General features: G+C 39.8%; 1 protein-coding gene across 1 annotated transcript in view; it reads right to left on the bottom strand.

The window, feature by feature from the left end:
• Nucleotides 1-22,147, bottom strand: part of C1H3orf70 (chromosome 1 C3orf70 homolog) — a 124,970-nt gene extending 102,823 nt beyond the window's left edge. Inside the window, exon 1 of the mRNA XM_019958565.2 lies at nt 21,490-22,147. Coding sequence (XP_019814124.2) covers nt 21,490-21,685 — 196 coding nt within the window. The 5' untranslated portion in view covers nt 21,686-22,147. The remainder of the gene's footprint in view (nt 1-21,489) is intronic.
• Between the last annotated feature and the right edge of the window lie 990 nt (nt 22,148-23,137).

Genomic DNA, 23,137 nt, shown 5'->3' with positions numbered 1-23,137 from the left:
GCTTGCTCCTTGGAAGAAATGTTATGACCAACCTAGACAGCATATTAGAAATCAGAGACATTACTTTGCAACAAAAGTCTGTCTAGTCAAAGCTATGGTTTTTCCAGTAGTCATGTATGGATGTGAGAGTTGGACTGTGAAGAAAGCTGAGTGCCGAAGAATTGATGCTTTTCAACTGTGGTGTTGGAGAAGACTCTTGAGAGTCCCTTGGACTGCAAGGAGATCAAACCACTCAATCCTAAAGGAAATCAGTCCTGAATATTCACTGGAAGGACTGATGCTGAAGCTGAAGCTCCAATACTCTGGCCACCTGATATAAAGAACTGACTCACTGGTAAAGACCCTGATGCTGGGAAGGACTAAAGGCAGGAGAAGAGGATGACAGAGGATGAGATGGTTGGATAGCATCTCCGACTCAATCAACATGAGTTTGAGTAAACTCCGGGAGTTGGTGATGAACAGGTAGGCCTGGCGTGCTGCAGTCCATGGGGTTGCAAACAGTCAGACACGACTGAGCAACTGAACTGAACTGAAGGTTTCTATACTTCACTCAAAATGGTCAAAGGATACTAACAGATCATGATAAGCTGTCTATGTATACCTAAAAATTAAACATAGAGAATACTAAAAAATATTACAGATATAATGGAAGTCTACAAAATGCCCAAATAACTCACAGGAAGATAAGAGAAAAGAAAGAGCAGAAACAAACAAAAAGAAACAAAGAAAAAAGACAGAAAACAAAAAAATAATGCCAAACAATCCCTAATTTATCAATAATTACATTAAATATAAATGGTCTAATTAAAGACAAAGTGGCTTTAAAAAACAACTTATGCTGTGTAAAAGAAATTCACTTCAGTACTTCCCTGGCGGTCCAGTGGTTAAGAACTCACCTGCCAAAGCAGGCAACATGGGTTGGATGCATGCTCCAGAAAGATTCCACATGCTGTGAGGCAAATAAGCCCACACATAACAACTACAGAGTCCACACTCTAGAGTCCTCAAGTCACAGCTACTGAGCCCGCATGCTGCAACTACTGAATCTTGCCCTAGAGTCTGTGTTCTGCAGACTCTAGAAAACCTAACACGATGAAAAGACCATGCACCACAAACAGAGAGTAGCCCCTGCATACCACAACTAGAGAAAAGCCCACGGTCAGCGATGAAGACCTGCTGCTGCTAAGTCGCTTCAGTCGCGTCCGACTGTGCGACCCCATAGATGGCAGCCCACCAGGCTCCTCTGTCCCTGGGATTCTCCAGGCAAGAACACTGGAGTGGGTTGCCATTTCCTTCTCCAATGCATGAAAGTGAAAAGTGAAAGTGAAGTCGCTCAGTCGTGTCTGACTCTTCGTGACCCCCTGGACTGCAGCCTACCAGGCTCCTCCATCCATGGGATTTTCAAGGCAAGAGTACTGGAGTGGGTTGCCATTGCCTTCTCCATCATTACTCCCAGACATAACCAATTAGATCATATCTTCTTATTTTTAATAAGCAGTCAGCACGTCTCAAATAATGCAGAACATTGATTTCCAGGTATTTATCTCTGTATGATATTTATCCAAATAGATTTACATTGGAATTGAACACTTTAGAAATGTATTAATAGCAAAAATATATTAAACACTCATAATTGGACCACATATGGCTTTCCTTGTCTTCTATATAGATATACTTACTCATTCATTAATTCACTTATAGTAATACCATCCAGACCTATGAATATTAATAGCCTGAGAACAAAATCCTGAGCATTAACTTCTGTTGTACAGGCATTAACTAGGTCTCTGACCTCAGAGTTACAGGGTTTAACCAAATCATTTATTCACACACACCTCAGATATACATTGGTTCAAACTTTGCACCTTTCCATTCATGTGTACCTTTGTTTACTGATCCCCTAATTAAGTCACTAATAATAATAAAGTCAATGTGTAAAATTCAAAAACCCTAAAAACAATATCCTAGAATATTACTAAGGTCTATCTATAGGTTTATTTTTCATAAAACTAAGATGCTAAGTCTTTTTTGCAGATCACAACATTATACACAAAGATTATCAGCTTACTTGCTTCATGTCAATCCCATATTTATACTTTTCTACTATGCCTGTCCTTCCTTCACTTAGCCTGTCCTTCCTTCACTTAATTTTTCCATGCTTTAAAGATGGTACATATGGTAGCCAGCCTCCAAGATGGCACCCAAGGATTCCTGGTTCCTAGTACTTGTAGCCTTGCAGTCTCCTCCCATATTAAGTCACGCCTGGCCTCTGTACCCAATAAAATACTTGACAGGCTGACAGTGTATGACCTCTGACTCTTAATTATACGTACATTGAGCTTTCTGCCTCCCTTTCTCTTGTATTGATTGCTCTTGGGGCACTCAGCTGTCATGCTGTAAGGACACTCACAGCATGACAGTAGGGACTCACAGTCCTGAGGAGAGGTCCATGTATAAAGAAACCGTGGTCTCCCTGCCAACGACCAGCACGCTTTCTAGCCTTCTGAGGGACTCATGGAGGCAGATCCTCTAGCCCAAGGGTTCACATATCTGCAATCCTACCTGACATCTTGACTGCAACCTCACAAAAGACCCTAAACCAAAACTGCCCACTAATCCTCTCTAGATTCCTGCCCCATAGAAAATGCAATGCATAACAAATATTTACTGTTGTTTTCAGTTGCTCAGTTGTAGGGTAATTTGTTACACAATAAAAAAACTGATACAATACAATGATCAACCACCAAGTGTCATATCTCACAATGAGGACATTGATACTGAAGACCTAGTGCAGCCAAAGATAAGTTAACTAAAATTTAAAAAATAAAGAACCTCACTTCACATTTAACAATATAGGCAGACTAGAAATAAAAGGAAGGAAAAGATATGTCAAGAAAATATTAATCAAAGGAAAGCAGGTATGCCTCTATAAATATCACATAAAGTAATCTTTGAAGCAAAGAAAGTTACCAGAGATACAGAGATAGTAAATGGTGATAAAAGGGTCATCTAATAAGACAGAGCCATTCTAAATGTGTGTGCACCAAACAATAGAGCTGCAAATGTATATGAAGCAAAAACTGAAAGGAGTAAAAGACAAATCCATAACTGAGTATATAAGACATCAACAATCCTTTTCAACAAATGACAGAAAATATTAGAAAACAAACAAGGATGTACTAAACAACATAAGCAACCAGTAGAATCTAACAGACATTTATAGAACACTTCACCTAACAGAATACCCATACTTTTTAAGTGTCAATGATACTTGGACCAGTTGTTTACTTGCTAAGCAGTGTCCAACTCTTTGCGACCCATGAACTGCAGCAAGCCAGGCTTCCCTGTCCTTCACTATCTCCTAGAGTTTGCTCAAACTCAAGTCCACTGATTCAGTGATGCCATCCAACCATCTCATCCTCTGGGGCCTTCTTTTCCTCCTGTCCTCAATTTTTCCCAGCATCAGGGTCTTTTCCAATGAGTCGGCTCTTCGCATCAGGTGGCCAGAGTATTTGCACTTCAGCTTCAGCATCAGTCCTTTCAGCAAATATTCAGGGTTGATTTCCTTTAGGATTGACTGGTTTGCTCTCCTTGCTGCCCAAGGGACTCTCAAGAGTCTCCTACAGCACAGTTCAAAGGCATCAATTCTTTGACATTCAGCCTTCTTTATGGTCCAATTCTCCCATCTGTACATGACTACTGGAAAAACCACAGCTTTGACTATAAGGACCTTTTTCGGCAAAGTGATGTCTCTGCTTTTTAACATGCTATCTAGGTGTGTCATAGCTTTTCTTCCTAGAAGCAAGCATTTTTTAATTTCATGGCTGCAGTCAGCATCTGCAGTGATTCTGGAGCCCAAAAAAAAATAGTCTGTCACTGTTTCCATTTTATCCCCATCTATTTGCCATGAAGTGATGGGACTGGATGTCATGATGTTAATTTTCTTAATGTTGAATTTTAAGCCAGCTTTTCACTCTCTTCTTTCACCTTCATCAAGAGGCTCTTAAATTCCTCTTTACTTTTCGCCATTAGAGTGGTGTCATCTGCATATCTGAGGTTATTGATATTTCTCCCGGTTTTAAGTTTAAAAGAATTAAAATCACACAAAATGTGTTCTGTGATTAAAATGAAAAACCAAGTAACAAAATTATATCAAGAAAATCTCCAAACACTTGGAAACTAAACATACTTCTAAATAATCCACGAATCAGAAAGATATATCAAAAGAAATCAAAACATGAGCCTAATGAAAGCTAAAATAAAACATATCAAAACTGTGGGGTACACCTAAAGCAATGGTGAGATGGATTTTTATAACAATAACTGCATACATTAGAAAAGAAGAAAAGCCTCAAATCAGTCATCTAAGTTCCCATATTTAAGATTCTTAAAAAGTGGGCAGCACAAAATAAACTCAAAGCAAGCAGAAGAGAAGGAAGGACATAATAAAGATGAGAGAAGAAATCAGTGACAATGAACTCAGAAAAATAATAGAGAAAATAAATGAAACAAAGAGCTAGTTCTGCAAACAGGTCAATAAAATTAACACACACACAAATTTGACAACTTAGAATGAAATGGATCAATTCCTCAAAAATTACAAACTACCACAACTCATCCATTGGCAATTATTTGAATATTGTTTAATAAGGAAACTAAATTATTAATTTAGTTTTTTAGGCTTTTTATTGAAGTACAGTTGATTTATAATGTTGTGTTAGTTCCTGGTTACAGCAAAGAGATCCATATATATGTATGTATATAAATAATATTTTTCAGATTCTTTTAAATTATAATTTATTACAAGATACTGAATATAATTTCCTGTGCTATACAGTATTGAAATAGTAATTTTAAAAGTTTCCAGACCCAGATGACTTCATTAGAGAATTCCACCAAATGTTTAAGAAAAATGAGCATCAATTCTAAGCAAGTTCTTTCAGAAAATAGGCTAGGAATAAAAAATTCCCAATTCATTGTATAAAACTAGTATTACTATTGCCCTGATATCAAAACCACACAAAGACAGTCTAAAAGAGAAAACTATAGACTAACACTCCTCATAAATATAGACATAAAGATCCTTCACAAATTATCAACAAACAGAATTCAGCAATATATCAAAAGAATTACACACCATAACCAAGTGACGCTTATTCCAGGGGTGCAAAGCTGACATATCTAACAAAATTTGATACTTATTCATAATAACAACTTTGATAAAACAGGAATAGAAAAGGATTTCTTCAATAAAAAGACACCACAAAAAATCTAACACTAACATTGTACTTAAAGATGAAAAATCTAATGCTTCCCTCCTAAGGAGAAAAGAACAAGACACAGATATCTGTTCTTATTCAACATAGTTCCAGAAGTTCTAGCCAGTGCAACAAAGCAGAAAAGGGGGAAAGGGAAAAGCCATATGAATTGGAGGCAAAAAACATAAATAAAACTGTCGCCACCTGCATATGAAATGACTGTCTAAATAGAAAATCCCCCCCCCCAATTTTTTTTTTAACTCTTGGAACTAATAAGTGAGTTCAACTAGGCCACAGAATGCAAAATAAACTGAATGAAAAATGAAAATCACTTACATTCCTATATCCTAGCAATAAACATATACAAGCAATAAAATTTGGCAATAAACACCAAGATTAAAAACTCAATACATTTGTAATTTTTAAAATTGTAAATGTGAGTGACTGAAAGTCATCAGTTGTGTCCAACTCTTTGCAACCCCATGGACTATAGCCTGCCAGGCTCCTCTGCCAGGCAAGAATACTGGAGAGGTTAGCCATCTCTTCTCCAGGAGATCTTCCCAATCCAGGGATCGAACCCAGGTCTCTTACACTAAAGGCAGATTGTAAATACTTATGTATGATTCAAACAAAATATATACAGGACTTATATGCTAAAACTTATACAATGTTGATGAAATAAATCAAAGATTTAAATAAATGGAGGGACATACCATGTTCACGGAACGAAGAGTCAACATAAGGAAGATTTTTAACTCTTCCAAAGCTGACTTCGGAGAAGGCAGTGGCAACCCACTCCAGTACTCTTGCCTGGAAAATCCCAGGGACGGAGGAGCCTGGTAGGCTGCAGTCCATGGGGTCGCTAGGAGTCGGACACGACTGAGCGACTTCACTTTCACTTTTCACTTTCATACATTGGAGAAGGAAATGGCAACCCACTCCAGTGTTCTTGCCTGGAGAATCCCAGGGACGGGGGAGCCTGGTGGGCTGCCGTCTACGGGGTTGCACAGAGTCGGACACGACTGAAGCGACTTAGCAGCAGCAGCAGTAGCAGCAAAGGTGACTTACAGGTTTATCACAATTCTTATCAAAATCCTAGCAAGAGTTATGTATTGGGTGGCCAAAAAGTTCATTCAGTTTTTCTTTTTTTTTTTTGTAACACTGTATGGAAAAACCCGAACCAACGTCTTAGCCAACCCAACAGATACAGAAAATGTTATTCTACAATTCATATGGAAAGGTAAAGGAACTAGAATAGCTAAAACAATTCTGAAAAAAACAAAAAGCAAAGTAGGAAGACCCAGACTACCAGGTTTAAAGATACGTTCTGTCGCTATAGTGTCAACACTGTGTGGTGTCAGCAGAGGAACAGACACAGAGATCAGTGGAGCAGAGCAGAGAAACAGACTACACAACATGCTTTTTGACAAAGGTACAAAAAGCAGTTCAATAGAGGAAAGGCTGCCTTTTCAACAAGTACTGCTGCAGCAATGTGGACATCCATAGGCAAACAAAAACAAAAAGAATCCACAAAACCTGGATCTAAAATGGACATCTTATACAAAAACTCAAAATGGATCACAGACTTAAATGTAAAACTAAAACCTGTAACAGCTTTAGGAAAAAGTCTTTAGGATCTCAGGTTAAGCAGAGAGTTCTAAAAAGCACCAAAAGCATCATCTATAAAAGGAAATTTCATAAACCTGACTTCATCAAAATTCTTAAATTTTGATCCACAAAGGACTCTGTAAGAGGATGAAAAGACAAGCTACAGAACTATGAGAAAATGTGAACTACTGCTCTGACAAAAGACCAGTGCACAGAATATATTAAGAACTCTCAAAACTCAACAGCCAAAAAAAAAAAAAAAAAAACCAATTAAAGAAGAAAAGAAGTCTCTTCAGCAAATAGTATTGGAACAACTGGATATAAACATGCAAAAGCAAAAAAATCTAGATGTAGACTTTTTACTCTTCACATACATTAACCCCAAATGAATCACAGGCCTAAATGTAAAATGCAGAACTATAAACTCCTAAAAGATAACAAAGGAAAAAACCTAGGTGACCTTGGGTGTGGTGATGCCTTTTTAAATATAACACCAAAGACACGATCCATGAAAGAAATAACTAATAACCTTGATTTATTTAAAATTAAAAACTTCTGCTCTGTGAAAGAACATATAAAGAGAATTAGAAAACAAGTCACAGACTGGAAGAAAACATTTGAAAAACACACACATGGAACGGCCCAAATCTGGAACACTGACACCAGCAAAGCTGGACAGGGTGTGGAGCAACAGCAACGCTCAAACATTTCCAGTGGAAATGAAAATAATACAGTCCCTCTGGAAGACAGACTCTTACCATACAATCCAGCAATCGCATTTCTTGGTATTTAATTACACAAAGGAGTTGAAAACTTCCATTCACACGAAAACCTGCACACAGATGTTTATGGCAGCTTTCTTCGTAACTGCCAAAAATTAGAAGCAGCCGAGATGTCCTTTAGTAGATGAATGAAGAAACCATAGTGTACAAGACCCCAGACAGCAAAAACAATCTTGAGAAAGAAGAACAAAGCTGGCGGTACCATGCTTCTCGGCTTCAAACTAGACTTCATTCTTGGTGGTGATGATTTGAAATTTGATGTCAAAAGCAAAAATAAGAAGGTGGGAACACATCAAACTAAAAAGCTTATGCAGAAGAAAAGGAACCATTAACAAAATGAAAAAGTAACCTCCCCAATGGGAGAAAATACCTACAAATCATATAACTCATTATGGGTTAATATCCAAAATATATAATGAACTCACTAAATTCAATACCCAAAATAATCTGGTTTAAAAATGGGCAAACAATCTGAATAGACCTTTTTCCAAAGAAGACATACAGATGGTCAACACATGAAAAGGAGCTCAACATCACTAATCATCAGGGAAATGCAAATCAGAACAAAAATGAGGTATCACCTCACACCTGCTAGAACAGCTGTTATTAAAAAACACCCAAGAAATAACCAGAAATAAGCGTTGGTGAAGCTGTGGAGAAAAGGGAACCACTGGTGCTGTTGGTGGGGATGCAAACTGGTGCAGCTACTATGGAAGACAGTATGAAGGTCTCTCAAAAAATTAAACACAGAACTACATATGATCCAGCAATTCCACCTCTGGGTGTGCCTTTGAAGAAAATGAAAGTGTTGATTTGGAAAGATATACACACCCACCTGTTCACAGCAGCATTATTTACAACTGCCAAGACACTGAAATAATCTAAGTATCCACCACCACGTGAATTGATAAAGAAAATGTGCTATATGTGCAGAATATTATTCAGTCATATAAAAGAATGAAAGCTTACCATTTGTGACAACATGGATGGACCTTCAGGGCATTACGGTAAGTGATATAAGTCAAACAGAAGAAGACAAATACCATATATTCTCACTTACACATGGATTAAAAAAATAATAATAAAAATCTGAAAACTCACAGGTAGAGGAAACAGACTGGTGGTTGCCAAAAGCATGGCGGTGAGAGAATGGGGCGAAATGAGTGAAGATGGTCAAAATGGCCAAATTTCAGTTATAAAATAAACTATCATTAGGGATGCATGGGAGAAGGCAGTGGCACCCCACTCTAGTACTCTTGCTTGGAAAATCCCATGGATGGAGAAGCCTGGTGGGCTGCAGTCTATGGGGTCGCTAAGAGTTGGACACGACTGAGCGACTTCACTTTCACTTTTCACTTTCATGCATTGGAGAAGGAAATGGCAACCCATGGAAGAAGACAGTGGCACCCCACTCCAGTGTTCTTGACTGGAGAATCCCAGGGATGGGGGAGCCTGGTGGGCTGCCGTCTCTGGGGTCGCACAGTCGGACACGACTGAAGCAACTTAGCAGCAGCAGGGATGCATGAGTGCTAAGTTGTTTCAGTCATATCCAACTCTGCAACCCTACAGGCTGCAACCATAGCCCGCCAGGCTCCTGTGTCCACAGAATTCTCCAGGCAAGAATACTGGCGTGGGTTGCCATGCCCTCCTCCAGGGGATCTTCCCAACCCAGAGATCAAACCCATGTCTTCTATGTCTCCTGCACTGGCAGGTGGGTTCTTTACCATTAGCACCACCTGATAATTGGGAATAGTTGTTTCAGTTATTGTAACTATAATAATAGTTAATAATACTCTACTGTATATTTTCAAGTTGCTACCAGAGTACATCTTAAATTAAAAGTTCTCAGATAGGAAAAAAATCTGTAACTATGTATGGTGATGGATGTTAATTAGACTTACTGCGATGATCACTTCACTGTATACACAAATACTGAATCACTATGCTGTACCCCTGAAACAAATGTCAGTTATACCTCAATTTACTTTTGTAAAAAAATAATTAAAGAAAAACAAAACTGTGGTACATCCAGGTGATGGAATATTATTCAGCACTAAAAAGAAATGCGCTACCAAGCCATGAAAAGACATGGAGAAATGCACATTAATAAGTGGAAGAAGCCAGTCTGAAAAGACTATATACTGTATGATTCCAACTATATGACATTCTGGAGAAAATAAAACAATGGAGACAATGAGAAAAATCAGTGGTTTCCAAGGGGAGGGTATTTTTAGAGCAGTGAAAACACTCTGGATGGTATTATAAATGATGCATGCATGTCATTATTGTCCGTATTCATAGAATGTGCAACACCTGGAGTGAAGCCGAAGGTAAACTGTGCACCTTAGATAACTATGATGTGTCAGTATAGGTTCATCCTGGGTTAAAAAAAATGTACAATTCTGATAAATAATAATAGACAAGGCTATGCACATGTGGGGGCAAAATACACGGGAAAGCTCCATACCTACCTCTTGATTTTGCTGTAAACCTAAAACTGCTCTTAAAAAAGTCTTAAAAATTAAAGACACTTCACCAAAGAGGATATACAAATGGTGAATAAGCACATCAATGTTAACCATCAGGTAAATGCAAATTAAAATCAAAATGAGTGATCAGTACACATCTATCAGATCACTAAAACAAAAATAGCAGCACCACCAAACACTGACAGGAAATGTGGTGAAGAAACTGGATCACTCATACATTGCTGGCAGGAATGTAAAATGGTACGGTAACCATGGAAAACAGTTTAGCAGTTACTTAAAAAACTAAATGTGCAACCTCCACATAACCAAGCATTTGTGCTTCTGGGCATTTATTCCCGAAAAATGAAGGCTTTTGTTCACACAGTAAACCATACACAAAGGTTTACAGCAGGCTTATTTATAATAACTAAAAACCAGAAACAACCCAGGTGTCCTTCAGTGGGTGAACAGGTAAACAAACTGTGGTACACGTACAGCATGGAACACTACTTAGCCATAAAAAGGAACAAGCTATCGATACACCCAACAAACAGAACGAATCGCCAGAGTTATTACGCTGAGTGGAAAAAGCCAATCCCCAAAGGTTACATAACGTATGATCTATTTATATAACATCCTGGAAGTGACAAAATTAAAGAAATAGAGAACAGATTAGTAATTGGCAGGGATTAATTAGGGCTGGTGCAGAAGTGAAAGTGAGTATGGCTATAAAGAGGCAACATGAGGTATCCTTGCAATGCTGAAACTGTTCCTGAACCTGTATGTATCAATGACAATTTCCTGGTTATGATATCACACTACAGTTCTGTGAAATACTATCACTGGGAAACTGGATACAGAATATGTGGGATCTCTGTATTATTTCTCACAAATGTATATGAACCTACAAATTATCTCAAAATTAAAAATTCAATTTAAAAAAGATGAAAAAAGTATACCTGAAATTGATTCAAATCAGAAATAAATGAACCCAACTGATAACATGACCACACAGAAAAAAATTAACTCAAGAAACTTTTGAACAGAGTGTTCTGACTACATACATCCTTCCCAGGATATATTCTATCTTGAACTTTAAGTCATCAATTTGTCATTGGTAGTGAAACCAATATAATAATTCCTAAACTATCTTATGGGTAGCTGAAAATAGAAGAAATGGGTAAATATTGTGATATACTGGAAACCAGGGTTTTTACCCACAGAGAAGGCAGGCACAACTACGGAATGGGGAAGGATGAACGAGACACACACTTTCTAAGTCTGTCCACTGAAAGTAACGTGCAGTAGCATCCCGGCAGAAACAGGTACATTAAAAACCCAGATAATGGTTTCCATACCATTCTTCACTGAAAGGAACATGGGTTTCTTGGAAAAATGACTCATTTCTGGCCTGGAGTGAGGAAATCACTAGGTAAGTCTGGAATATCTTTACTGCTTCAGAAAGCAGTAAAGTAAAATGATAGGGACATGTCAAAAGGTCACAAAGCCATCTTGAAGACGCTCTCATTGCCCAAATGTAGGACAATTTGAGCATCAAAAAAAAATATGATGCTTGATTATAGCACATTAAAAAGAATCAAGTTGCCTATCATATTACCTAAAAGAGAAGAGATACAAAGAAAAGAAACCTCTTCAAACGCCATCAAATGTTAGGAAGGACAGAATTAGAATATCACTATCAACACGATGTAATAAGTGATTGACACAGACTCTCTAGTCAATACTAAAATCAATGGGTTAAAGTTTATTGGGGAACAGGATATTCACTCAGTGTCCAAGTATCACTCCACAGTTACTTACTCTTACTAAGTGATTAAAATGACTATACAAAAAAAGTAACAAAGGAGAAACAATATGTCTATACTGACAGATTTGGCAGTCATCACCCTACACAAGTAGAACACAGGGACCTATGTCTCCTCCTATAATGCTGTACAAGGGATACAACAGCACAAATTTAATATCTAGGCAAAAATGTTTAACCTAAATCTAATAAGGCAAATTTAAAACATGGGATATACTACAGACAGTTAATCTGGACTCTTCAAAAACTTCAATACCACCCAAAAAAGTATGATTATTCTAGAATGTTTAAAGGGGAGACTGAAGTGATACAATAATGAAATGTGATGCATGAATGTTTTTATTCCACTGATTTATTTCACTTGTTAAACCATTTTACTAAGGTATGACTGACACAGAAAAAGCTGTACAGATTTAATACATAAAATGTGATGAGTGCAGAGGTAAGTATACACCTGTGAAACCATCGCCACAGTCTATGCCATTAAAATATCCGTGTGATATATGAATCTTGATTGGCTCTCGAGTTGAAAAGTCAGCTATAAAATTAATTTTTTGACAATTAAGGAAACTGTGTATTAGATGGTGTTGCTGAATTCATGTTACTATCTTAGGTGTGATTAGTATTGTGGTTTCATAGCAAAATGAGAGGTGTGCTGAAATATTTAGGTGAAATGCCACGTCAGCAACTTACTTTTAAATGAAAAAAAGCACATGTATGTGCATGTGTGTGTGTGTGCAGACAGAAAGAAAAAACAAATGAGTCTAACAGACACAAAACACAATTATTACACAAAATACCAAATCACTACAAAACTCTTTTAGTGTTTTCATCTCACTAAAGGTCTGTTTAAATGAGATACAGAGGAAGAAATAACATTCTATATCACACCAAGAATCTAGTTTTAAATGGGCAAATAAGCACTAAGGAGGTTAAAAAATTTGTCCTGAATGGACTTTTTCAGGGCATTGTGCAGATACAGATATTGTAGCTGCTGACCACTTCAGACATTGCATGTTTTTGGTAGTGTGCTTACAGAATACTGTTAAATATCAGAATATTGAAGAACAAACCAACAATAAGAAGAAAAGAAACACAAAACAAAAATTCTGTGAATTTTAGTAAAGTAACTTGCAAAAACAGTTAATTCTACTTTGTCCATCATTCTAGCAGCCAGGACTCCTCCTAAAAAGCATAGTTTTATACACTTTGCAACCAGTCCAAAAACCTTCATGTTGCATATAATTAGCACTTTGCCATTTTTCTACACAAAATCAATATTCCAAATGATACCCAAGTATTGTTACAGGATAGCAATCATTAAAGTTAGTATGTGCAGCTTCACTTTAACAGCTTTATAATATTCTGATCCTTTGAAACATATTAACCCATGTTTGATACAATACTTCTATATCATGTTTGATACAATGTTTGCTATAATATAATAATAATACTTATTAACTGGTGTATCTAATTAATCAGAACTATCCATTGCTTAACAATGGTGGAAAATAGGATAGAGCAGGGGAGTGGAAGAGCACAAAATAAAATTCCAAGGTAAAAAGTAGATAATTATCACAAAGTAGCTATTATGAAATAGATCTTCCCACAATGAGGACAATTGAAAAACTTGATTTCTAAAGGTCATACTATTCAAAATGTATGTTTTTACCATCTGTGTTGAAGTGTGTAACTGAACAAATGAGTGTGGTTACAAAGTGAATCCCAGATTAACCGGGACATTTGTTCAAGGAGAAGCAGTTGGAGTTTGGGTTTTTGACATATCACCACTATGATAATGTAACTATGTTATTATCCCCGTATTAAAAATGATGAAACTGAAAGAAGGAAGTTAAGTAACTTCCCCCAAACTATGTAACTAGCCAGTGGGCAGAGCCAGGATTCAGACACAAAGCCCAACTGCAGAGCCTGTCCCTGGGATGACTATACTAATATTTCCATCGCTTGTTTTGAGGAGGGGCTGATGCTGAACACCTGCACTAAGTACTCTGCTTATGTCATTTAATCTTCACAACAACCCTGTGAAGTAGGATTTTTATTCCTATTTTTCAGAAGAGAACACTGAAGCTGAGAAAGGTTGAGTAACCTATCCGAAGCTATCCTGCCAATGAATGGAAGAACCAGGACTGAATTTAAGTGTGTCTGACTCCAAAGCCCTCACTCTTTCTACGACCACACTCTGTCCTCACATTTTATATATAAAGCACTTTATTTTTCAAGAAAGCATATCTTCTTCTAGATAACTGTTAGTTTAAGTTAAATATATGTCCCTGTGTTTATTTGGAATTAATAACACTTAACTTCTCTGAAGATATTCTTTCTTGTGAATTAATGAGGTTCCACAACATGCGAGGATAAACTTAAACTGAGGGTGTTATAATGCAGGGAATAGTCATAAAAAGGTCCTCAAAAGCTGTTTGGTTCAAACCTTTTAAAGTTCATCAGTCTTGGAAACCAGTAATAATTAATGGTACACATGCAAAGCTCACCAAAAGAGGCTTGCACTAGTCAGGGATCATCTGAAGATACGACATGACTGAAACTTCATATTATACAAATACATCATTAAATATCTTTTATTTAACTTTTCATTTTGTATTGAAGTATAGCCAATTAACAATGTTGTGATGGTTTCAGGTGAACAGCAAAGGACTCAGCCATATGTATATACATGTATCCATTCTCCCCCAAACCCCCTTCCCATTCAGGCTGCCACATAACATTCAGCAGAGTTCCCTGTGCTATACAGTAGGTCCCTGTTGGTTATCCATTTAAAATATAGCAGCGTGCACATGTAGATCCCAAACTCCATTAAATGCTTTTTAAAAGCCTAGTTGTACAGTTTGCAACCACTCCAAAAAGTTCATATTGCATATAGTTGCCCTTCTCTTAAAATAAGAAACCATTCTTATTTTTCCTAATTTATTTAAATCCTCCTTGTTCCAAAGAGAATCTGAAATAGCTGAAATCCTCCTTATTGTACCTTGAGCAGAACCAAGAAACCCAGAGCCTGGGTACCAGCTGGTCTGTGAGATTCTAATACACTGACCACATGTGGCCAGGGCTACTTCGTGGGACCTCCAGCAAGTGCCCACCTAAAAAATGAGGATAATAACAATAGCTACTTCCCAAGGCCGTCGTGAAGTGCAAATGAGCTAACACACGCATAAAGTTACAATTGTGCCTGCATATAAACAACAAGTGTGCTGTCATCTATTATCGAAACACCACTTAGATGGGAAAACACCTATGAGCTTTCTCTATCTCTGGATAAAAGAGAAAACTCAGAAACTGACTTCACCTCTGCACTGGCTAACACCTGAATCCTCTTCCTTTAATTACCAGACATAGAAAGAGGCCTCATTAGAAGAAAAAACCTTCAGCTGACTCCTCCATCTAATCAAACTACCACTCCCTTTTTTGCCAGTTTTCACTATCAGACATCTCAAATATATTTTCTGTAGCTTCTGTTACTGATATGCCTGAGCTGCCCTTTGGGAAAACCAGCTGGCATTACCCCGGGGAAGTCAGAACTTGATTTGGGAGGTTGAGTAGAAGCAGGAAAATAGAACAAACAGAGTAATGCAAAAACCATAATGCTAATACACTAGCTAGTGGACAGACCTATACTTGCCCCAAGGTCCTGACAGTTAAATCCTCTAATCAGCTTTATTTCCCTATAGGACATATAAAAATAGGAGGCCAGATTATAACCAAACACTTGCTGAGATAGTCCAGTCACAAGACCAGACATGTAAGCCTCTAGGCTGTGCCACCTTCTCTGAAGAGTCCTGGGAAAAAACATTTCCAAATTCTGCCTCTCCTACTCCCATTTTTCTGTAATTTGATGCTGCCTATCCACCTTCTGCTTTAACAGTTTTTCTTTAGATATGTTAATATCATCTATTAGACTACATCAAGTCCCACTCTTCCTGCTTTCAACCTGAAAGAGACATCTTTTAAGATGTCTTCTGCAGAAAACTGAGCTCACCTATTGTGTGATTTTATTAAGCCAATAAAAGCTGAGTTCTGCTGGTGGTACAGACATCACATCACACACATGACCCCACCTCTACCTATCCATCCCCGCCTCACCCCCAACACCCTCTCATCACTTTCTCTTTGATAGTTCTTAACTTGGATTTCACGCCTCACCATATTCAGGGATCTCTTTACACTTCCCATTCTTCTGTACTTCACTATGGCAATTGATACAATTTGCCACCTATTTCTTAAAAACTTTCCCCATCACTGGTTTTAACAAAGCCAAAAAACTGTTGATTTTGCTCATTAACTTTAAATTGCTCTAGAGTGCCTGTAGTGGTTAAGACTCCAGGCCCAAGAATCAGACAGACAAGGCTTCAAATCCAGGTTCTACTCCTTACTAGCTACATGCCCACGGGAAAGTTACTTGACTTCTTTAAGCATTTCTCCTCCACTACAGAATGGACATAATAACATCATTGGTTATTGAATGCTTAGCATAATCAGCTTACTCTGGCACAAAGTAATCACTCAATAAATATTAACTACTATCTTTGTGTCCTAATTCTCTTATCCTGGTATTTTGTTCCCTTTCTACCTTGAAGAATTCATGATCGCAAATAGCTATGCTATAATTAAGTATACTCCTTAAGTTATTCTTGCAAAACTAAACCTTTCAGCCTCTTCTTCAGTAATAAAAAAAAAAATCACTATTTCTAGTTTCACCAATATCTAAGAAATAACCTGCTGAAAACAAATTTCATCTTCATACTCTTTCTTAAAGCACTCCTTTCCCTTGGCCTCTGTAATACCATGCTTTCCAGATTTTTTCTTCTTTGGCCATCTCTTCCTAGATTCAATTGCCAGCTCATCCTCCTGTAACCAGCCTCTAAATGTTAAGTGTTCTAAAGGGAAAGCCTAAAGGGTTTCTTCATTTCTCACACTATAACTTCTCCGCTGGCAATCTCATGCTTCATCATGGCTACAACTGCAATCTATAAAGAAGTTATAGACTTCCATATTATCTCCAGTGCAGACTTCTCCAAGCTCTGTATCCTCTATATCCAAATGCCTACTGACATCGCCATGCAATGACAAGGCAACATAAACTCAATAGATACAAAACTGGATTCATGGTCTTTGTGGATTCATGATTCCATGATTATCCAAACCTAGTTCTTCTCCAGTATGTGGTTGTTAGTGAATGAACAGCATCACCATCCATCCAAGCTGCATAAGGCAAAATTCTAGAATCCATCCTTTATAACTATCCTCTTCCTTCCCCTCTAAATCTAATCTGTTCTAATTTCCATTAAATAGACATTGTTGCATGAATTTCAACCTATTTTTTTACACTAATATGAAAATATTCTCCCATGCCGATTTCATCCCCCCACTACTCATTTCACCATTATAATGCCAAGGTCTCTAGCAACTGGAACTTCCCCACTGTCCAGTTCATCCCTCCCTAACACCTCAACAATCAAATTTCTTATTTCTTCTAACATTCTATCTACTCCAGTCACAAAAAAGCTACTTTACAATATCTACATATGATTTATTGTTTACCATCCCTCTTCCCTAGCCAAGCCACATCTTTTCCTCTCTCAAAACTCTTCTTGGAATCCTTCATTTGTTAAACCAACCCAATACCACTCCTTAAAAAAAAAATAAAGGTTCAGATTCAGGGCCATAATTCAATCAGCCCAATAATCTATCTCTGACAGAGACATCAATAGAACATATCCAGTTTTCATCACAGACATAGTCCTCAAAATCGATTACCCAAATATACTATTTCCTTTACATCAAGCACTGCATCTGTCAACATATACACAGTTTGTGTCTTTCATGAACAGGTATGCACTTGCAGCCTTTTCTACTTCATAAGGTTATAAATTTCACAAATTTAACATCAACCATATAAAACTGAATTTCCTTTATTTGTTCTGAATTTCCTCTCTCAAGCATCTCAAGGTAGTCTTCCTGGTTTAATATTTACCAATTTGGTGAACAAGTTGATCATTTTTCATTCATATCATTTGTGCTTTTAAAGGAATGCAAAAATAAATATAGGATGAATCACACCCTTACACTCTGCTTATGGGACATGATCCAGCTATATTCGTATCTGTATTCCTAGTTTCCATAATAATGTCCCATAAAGAGAAGGTGCTCAATGTATGTTCACCAAAATTAAAAGAATTTTATTTAGGACTGACATTGTGTTCATGCATTCCAAAGGAAGCAGAACTTCTCAAATATGTTAATTCTGCTTCTCTTAAAGAAAAATAATATTGAGGCTTAAAAAGGGTAGAAAGAATTGATGCCTCACACAGGTGAGGAGACTGAACAGGGCAGCTGGCTGCTCTAAATGAACTGAAGCTATTCTTGGATGTGATCACCAAACCACCAGCAGCAGAGGAAGCATGGAATCCCAGAAGGCTGCCAAAGACTGAAGAGAGCAAATAAATGCAGGCTTGATTTAAAAAAAAAAAAAGAACTGCGAATGGTCCAGTATACTCAATGCCAGTCCTTTCTAAATTCAGATTATTTAAAAAGTAGCTACTAATCACTTAAAAAAGAAAATGTTAAGCATCTGTGGAATCAACCTACATTATACTCAACTAATTTCCTTTATTTTTTTTTACAGAAGTATGTTTACAGATAGACATCATGTATCAAAAAGACATAAAAGTAGTATGTTGGGAGAATTTCAACAAAGTATCTGATCAGTATCTCACTAAACCAATATAGATAAGATAAACAAAAGGTGGATAAAGGTATGATAAGGTGTGTGTGTGTGTGTGTGTGTGCTCAGTCGCTCAGCCATGTCCAACTCTTTGCAACCCCACAGGGACTGTAGCCCACCAGACTCCTCTGTCCATGGAATTTTCCAGGCAAGAATATTGGAGTGGGTTGCCATTTCCTACACCAAATGATCGGACCCCCCAGGGATCGAACTCACATTTCTTGGTCTCCTGTACTGGCAGGCAGATTATAGCTCAACCGCCTGGGAAGCCCAATTAGGTAGTGAGGTAACTGTTAAAATGATCATAACAACAAAGTGCTCATTAATGAATTGTTATGAACCTGAAAGACAGTTCAGGACTTTCATCTGTGGTCTTCTCCTGTTTAACAATTTTATCAATAAGGAAAGAGGAAAATATACGGAAGGGATCTATCTAAGTGATCTGTGAGTAGCCATATCCCAAATATATAACTATGAGATAGGCAAGCGCTCTAACTTATGCCACAAATGTAAAACACACACACAAACAAAAAAGAGGCTTAATGGCTTAGTTCACAGCAAGCTTAGTTCAATCTGACAACGACAAGCTCAATATGATGTGGAGGAAAAGCTAATGTGATGCTAGCTGCAGTAGTAGTATATCAAACAGGCGATATCAGTCCTGCTTAATTTTGGACAGATCATACCACAGCTGGGATATGGTGTACCCTTCTAGGGGTCACTATCTTCATAGAATCATAACCATATCGGCATATGTTCAGAATAGAAAAACCAGGATGCTTAGGGGCCTGAACACCATTAAAGGAAAGGCAGAAAAGAATGGTGGTGGTTTAGTCACTCAGTCATGTCCGACTCTTGCTACCCCATGGACTGCAACCCACCAAGCTCCTCTGTCCATGCGATTTCTCAGGCAAGAATATGGCAGTGGGCAGCCATTTCCTTCTCCAGGGGATTTTCCTGACCCAGGGATCAGACCCTGGGATCGAATCCGCATCTCCTGCACTGTCAGAAGGATTCTTTACCACTGAGCCACCTGGGAAGCCCATAGAAAGGAATGGAGATTTATAAATAGGACAAGACGATGCTTGAGAGGAAAACAATGGCTACCTTCATTCAGTCATTCAACAAATGTGAATTACAAACCTATTTCAGGCCAGATGCTGTGACTAGAGATAGGGTAAAACAGTCTACATCATGTGTATATCTGAAGAGTTGAAACAGACAGGATCTAAAAAAGGTTAAGATTGTTATATATGATTTCATAAGGTAGAAATAGGAGGTGTAGGAAGAAATTCCAATGTAACTGATTTTAGCTCCATATAAGGAAGAGCATTTTTAAGAGTCAAAGCTGTCTAATGAAGGAAGAGGCTGCCTGAGAAGACTGCAAGGTTACCACCAGTTACGGTGTACTCAAAGGGGAGACTGCCGAAATGACAGGCACTGAACTGGACCATCTTTAATGTTCCTCACAATTCACACTATGACTCTTTCTATACTTCCACAGGAAATGGACCACTGGAGTCACCCTACTTGTGTACTCTGGCATCACAGGTTTCCCACAGTTGTTACTTTCAACTCTTCACCCTGTTCCCCACGGAAGCAATGCCATACAATTAGGAATGGAGCTGAGAGCAACAGGAATAATGAGATATAGGACAAAACAGACCCAACAGTACACAGAATGCAAAAAACCAATACTGTTCAACGTGTCTTGCATTTGTAAAGGAAACGTAAGAATTCTCTATCCCTGAAGTCATAAATTTAACATATTTTATTATGTTCAATTAATAGAAAAGTATCTGTTATGTACTGCATCTCTTGTTGGGAGCCATTTTTTCTAACCAAAGAAGAAAAAATAATTTTAAGATCACTTTGAGAATCTGCATCCTAAATAAACACTACAAACCCTCTTATTATAAGGTTATGTGGTAACTAAGTTTAGAATACATTTCTAAAAAGAAATAATTCATCAGATATAGCAGGCCAAATACCATAAACTAATAAAATAGTGAAATTCTGATTAAATGGACACTTAAACATTTTAAAAATCACAGGCAGGATAGACATAAGAGAAAAGGTCTAGACCATTTAGTTCTACAAATTACTTTAAGATCACAGAAGCTTACTTTCATTTTATTTTTGCAATTTTAAAACAGTCTCTATAATACACTGGCTTTATATGCTGGAACTGGGTATTCAAGGAGTTCACCCTTCCAAACTCTTAATATTAACTTCTTGGAAGCAGTCCCTCACTCTTCAGCGCTTTCTCAATCTGGATACAAGAAATGGGCTACGATTCCAAATCCAAGGGTTCTCTTTCTTCTAAATAGCAGCCAGTTAAGACAAAAGTGAAAAAATTAAGAGGTACACATTTTAACCACCAGCCCTGAAAAAAGACTTCCCCTCCAGTTGTCGTCAACTCTGACGGCTCTCTACCCTTTCTCCACACGCGCCTGGTCTTTTCGGTTGAAAAAGAAAACAGGGGCGGGGCGGGGGGCGGGGAGGAATACACCCCAGTTTCCCTGGGACGGGGAGACCCCTTTTGTAGAAGTGGCTAAAAAGGTAGGTTCCCCACAGATTTCATCTCGTTGCCAAGGCAGCGCCGGCCCGACTGGTCCGGCGCGAGGGCAGTTCCCGCCGCCCGGAGCCCACGGTGGCCCCGGCCTGCGGCAGGGCAGCCCCGGCCCAGCCAGGCGCCCCCCAGGCCGCACAGTCCCTACTACGACCCCGGACGGCCCCGCGGGAGCCCTCGGGACCGCGGAGAAAGGCGAGGAGACGTGGCTCGACTTACAGTGACACCATCCGAGATGACAGCACCAGTGCAGCTTGAAGCACTTGCCGTGGCTGTGCGTGGCACAGATGGAGAGCCCGTCGCATGGCTGGAAGTCGGGTCTGCGGGCGGCGCAACTCCGCGCCAGGGCCTGAGCCTCGTCCACTTTCTCGCTCTTCCAACCGCGCTCGGGCGCCGGCGCCGCGGCCGCACTCATTTCCTCTCACTCCGCGGAGCCGAGACCGGGAGCTCGGTAGGAGCGGCGTCTGGGCGGGCAGGAAGCCGAGGCGGGCGCGGCGCGGGCCGGGAGTCAGGTCAGCCCTTGGAGGTGGCGGTAGCAGAGCTGGCGGCGGCGGGAGCGCAGCGGTCCCTAGGCTCGCAGAGGAGCCGCCCCGGGCGCTGCGACCGGGGGCTGGGCCTGCCGCCGCCTTCCCTCCCTCCGCCGTGGCGCGCGCCGCGCCCCCACGTGCACACGCACGCGCACACACGCGCGTTGGCTCCGGCAGACGCCACAAGTCCCCCCGCCAGCCCCGCCTTCTCACACACGGCTGCTCACACACGCTCGGCGGCCCTGCTGCCGCCGCACACTCACTCAACCTCCGTAGGCTGGCCCCCACGGACGGAGGGCTGTTAGGAACACAGCCGCCTCGGAGGCTCGGTTTTCACACGCACGCCAGCTTCCACGCACGCTTCCCCCACACACACTCCCTCCGAAACACATGTTCACACTCCGCGGAGGGCTGTGCACGTTGAGGACCCGGACGCCCAGTGCGCTATAGTCCCTGCGCAGGTGGGAGCGGAGTTTTCACACACGCACAGCCTTGCCCCACGCGCGGCCCACTTTGCTCTCGTACACACACACACACACACACACACACACACACACACACACACACACACAAACACACCCAGAGTGCCGGGGCATATCGGCCCCTGGGGGCACGCACACGTGCACACAGAACACATGTGCGCTCCCCCGGGGCTGTCTCCCGCTCCCAGCGCGGCCCCTGGGGCACACATCCTGGGCCAAGGCCACCAGCTTGCAGGGCATGGCCTGTGTTAACACCACCACCCGCCCCTTCTCAGCCGGAGGCTGCAGCCCCACCTTGCTAAGCGGGAAGGTTATCAAGCTGGGTGCCATGGGGTTGTGTATGTAACAGAGATGTATTTGTGATGCATGGGACTGGTATGTGGAATGTGTTTCGTGTGTATATTTGTTATGTGGATTAGATGTGGTGTGTATGTGTAATCGGATGTGTTAAGTGTGTGCATGGTATGTGTGTGGTGTGTATGATGCCTGTGACTGTAACGTGGACTGTGAGATGTGTGTTCATGCACATATGTGGCATGGATGCATATGACCACTGTGGAGAGTGAGTGGGGTGTTTTGTATGGTAGGGTATACGTTCTGTATGTGGTATTCAGTAGATGAGTTTCTATGTAACCATGTGTATGTGGGGTGTGGTGGGCACAGTTGTTATGCAGTGTATGTGTCTGTGCTATGTATATGGCAGTGTGGTGCATGTGACTGCTATATTGAGTGTACGTGTGTGGTATATATGGATGGATTTGGTTGGGTGTGGTTCGTGTAGTTGTGGGCATACAAGAAGACTCGTGTTTGCTGTGGACTCTGTGTGTGCCTTTGTGTATTAATGCCCACCCCGGCCTG

This window comes from Bos indicus, chromosome 1 (assembly GCF_029378745.1).
Source record: "Bos indicus isolate NIAB-ARS_2022 breed Sahiwal x Tharparkar chromosome 1, NIAB-ARS_B.indTharparkar_mat_pri_1.0, whole genome shotgun sequence".
Taxonomy (NCBI): Eukaryota; Metazoa; Chordata; class Mammalia; order Artiodactyla; family Bovidae; genus Bos; species Bos indicus.
The sequence above is the reverse complement of the archived record's forward strand: the minus strand, read 5'-3'. Positions and strand labels throughout refer to the sequence as shown.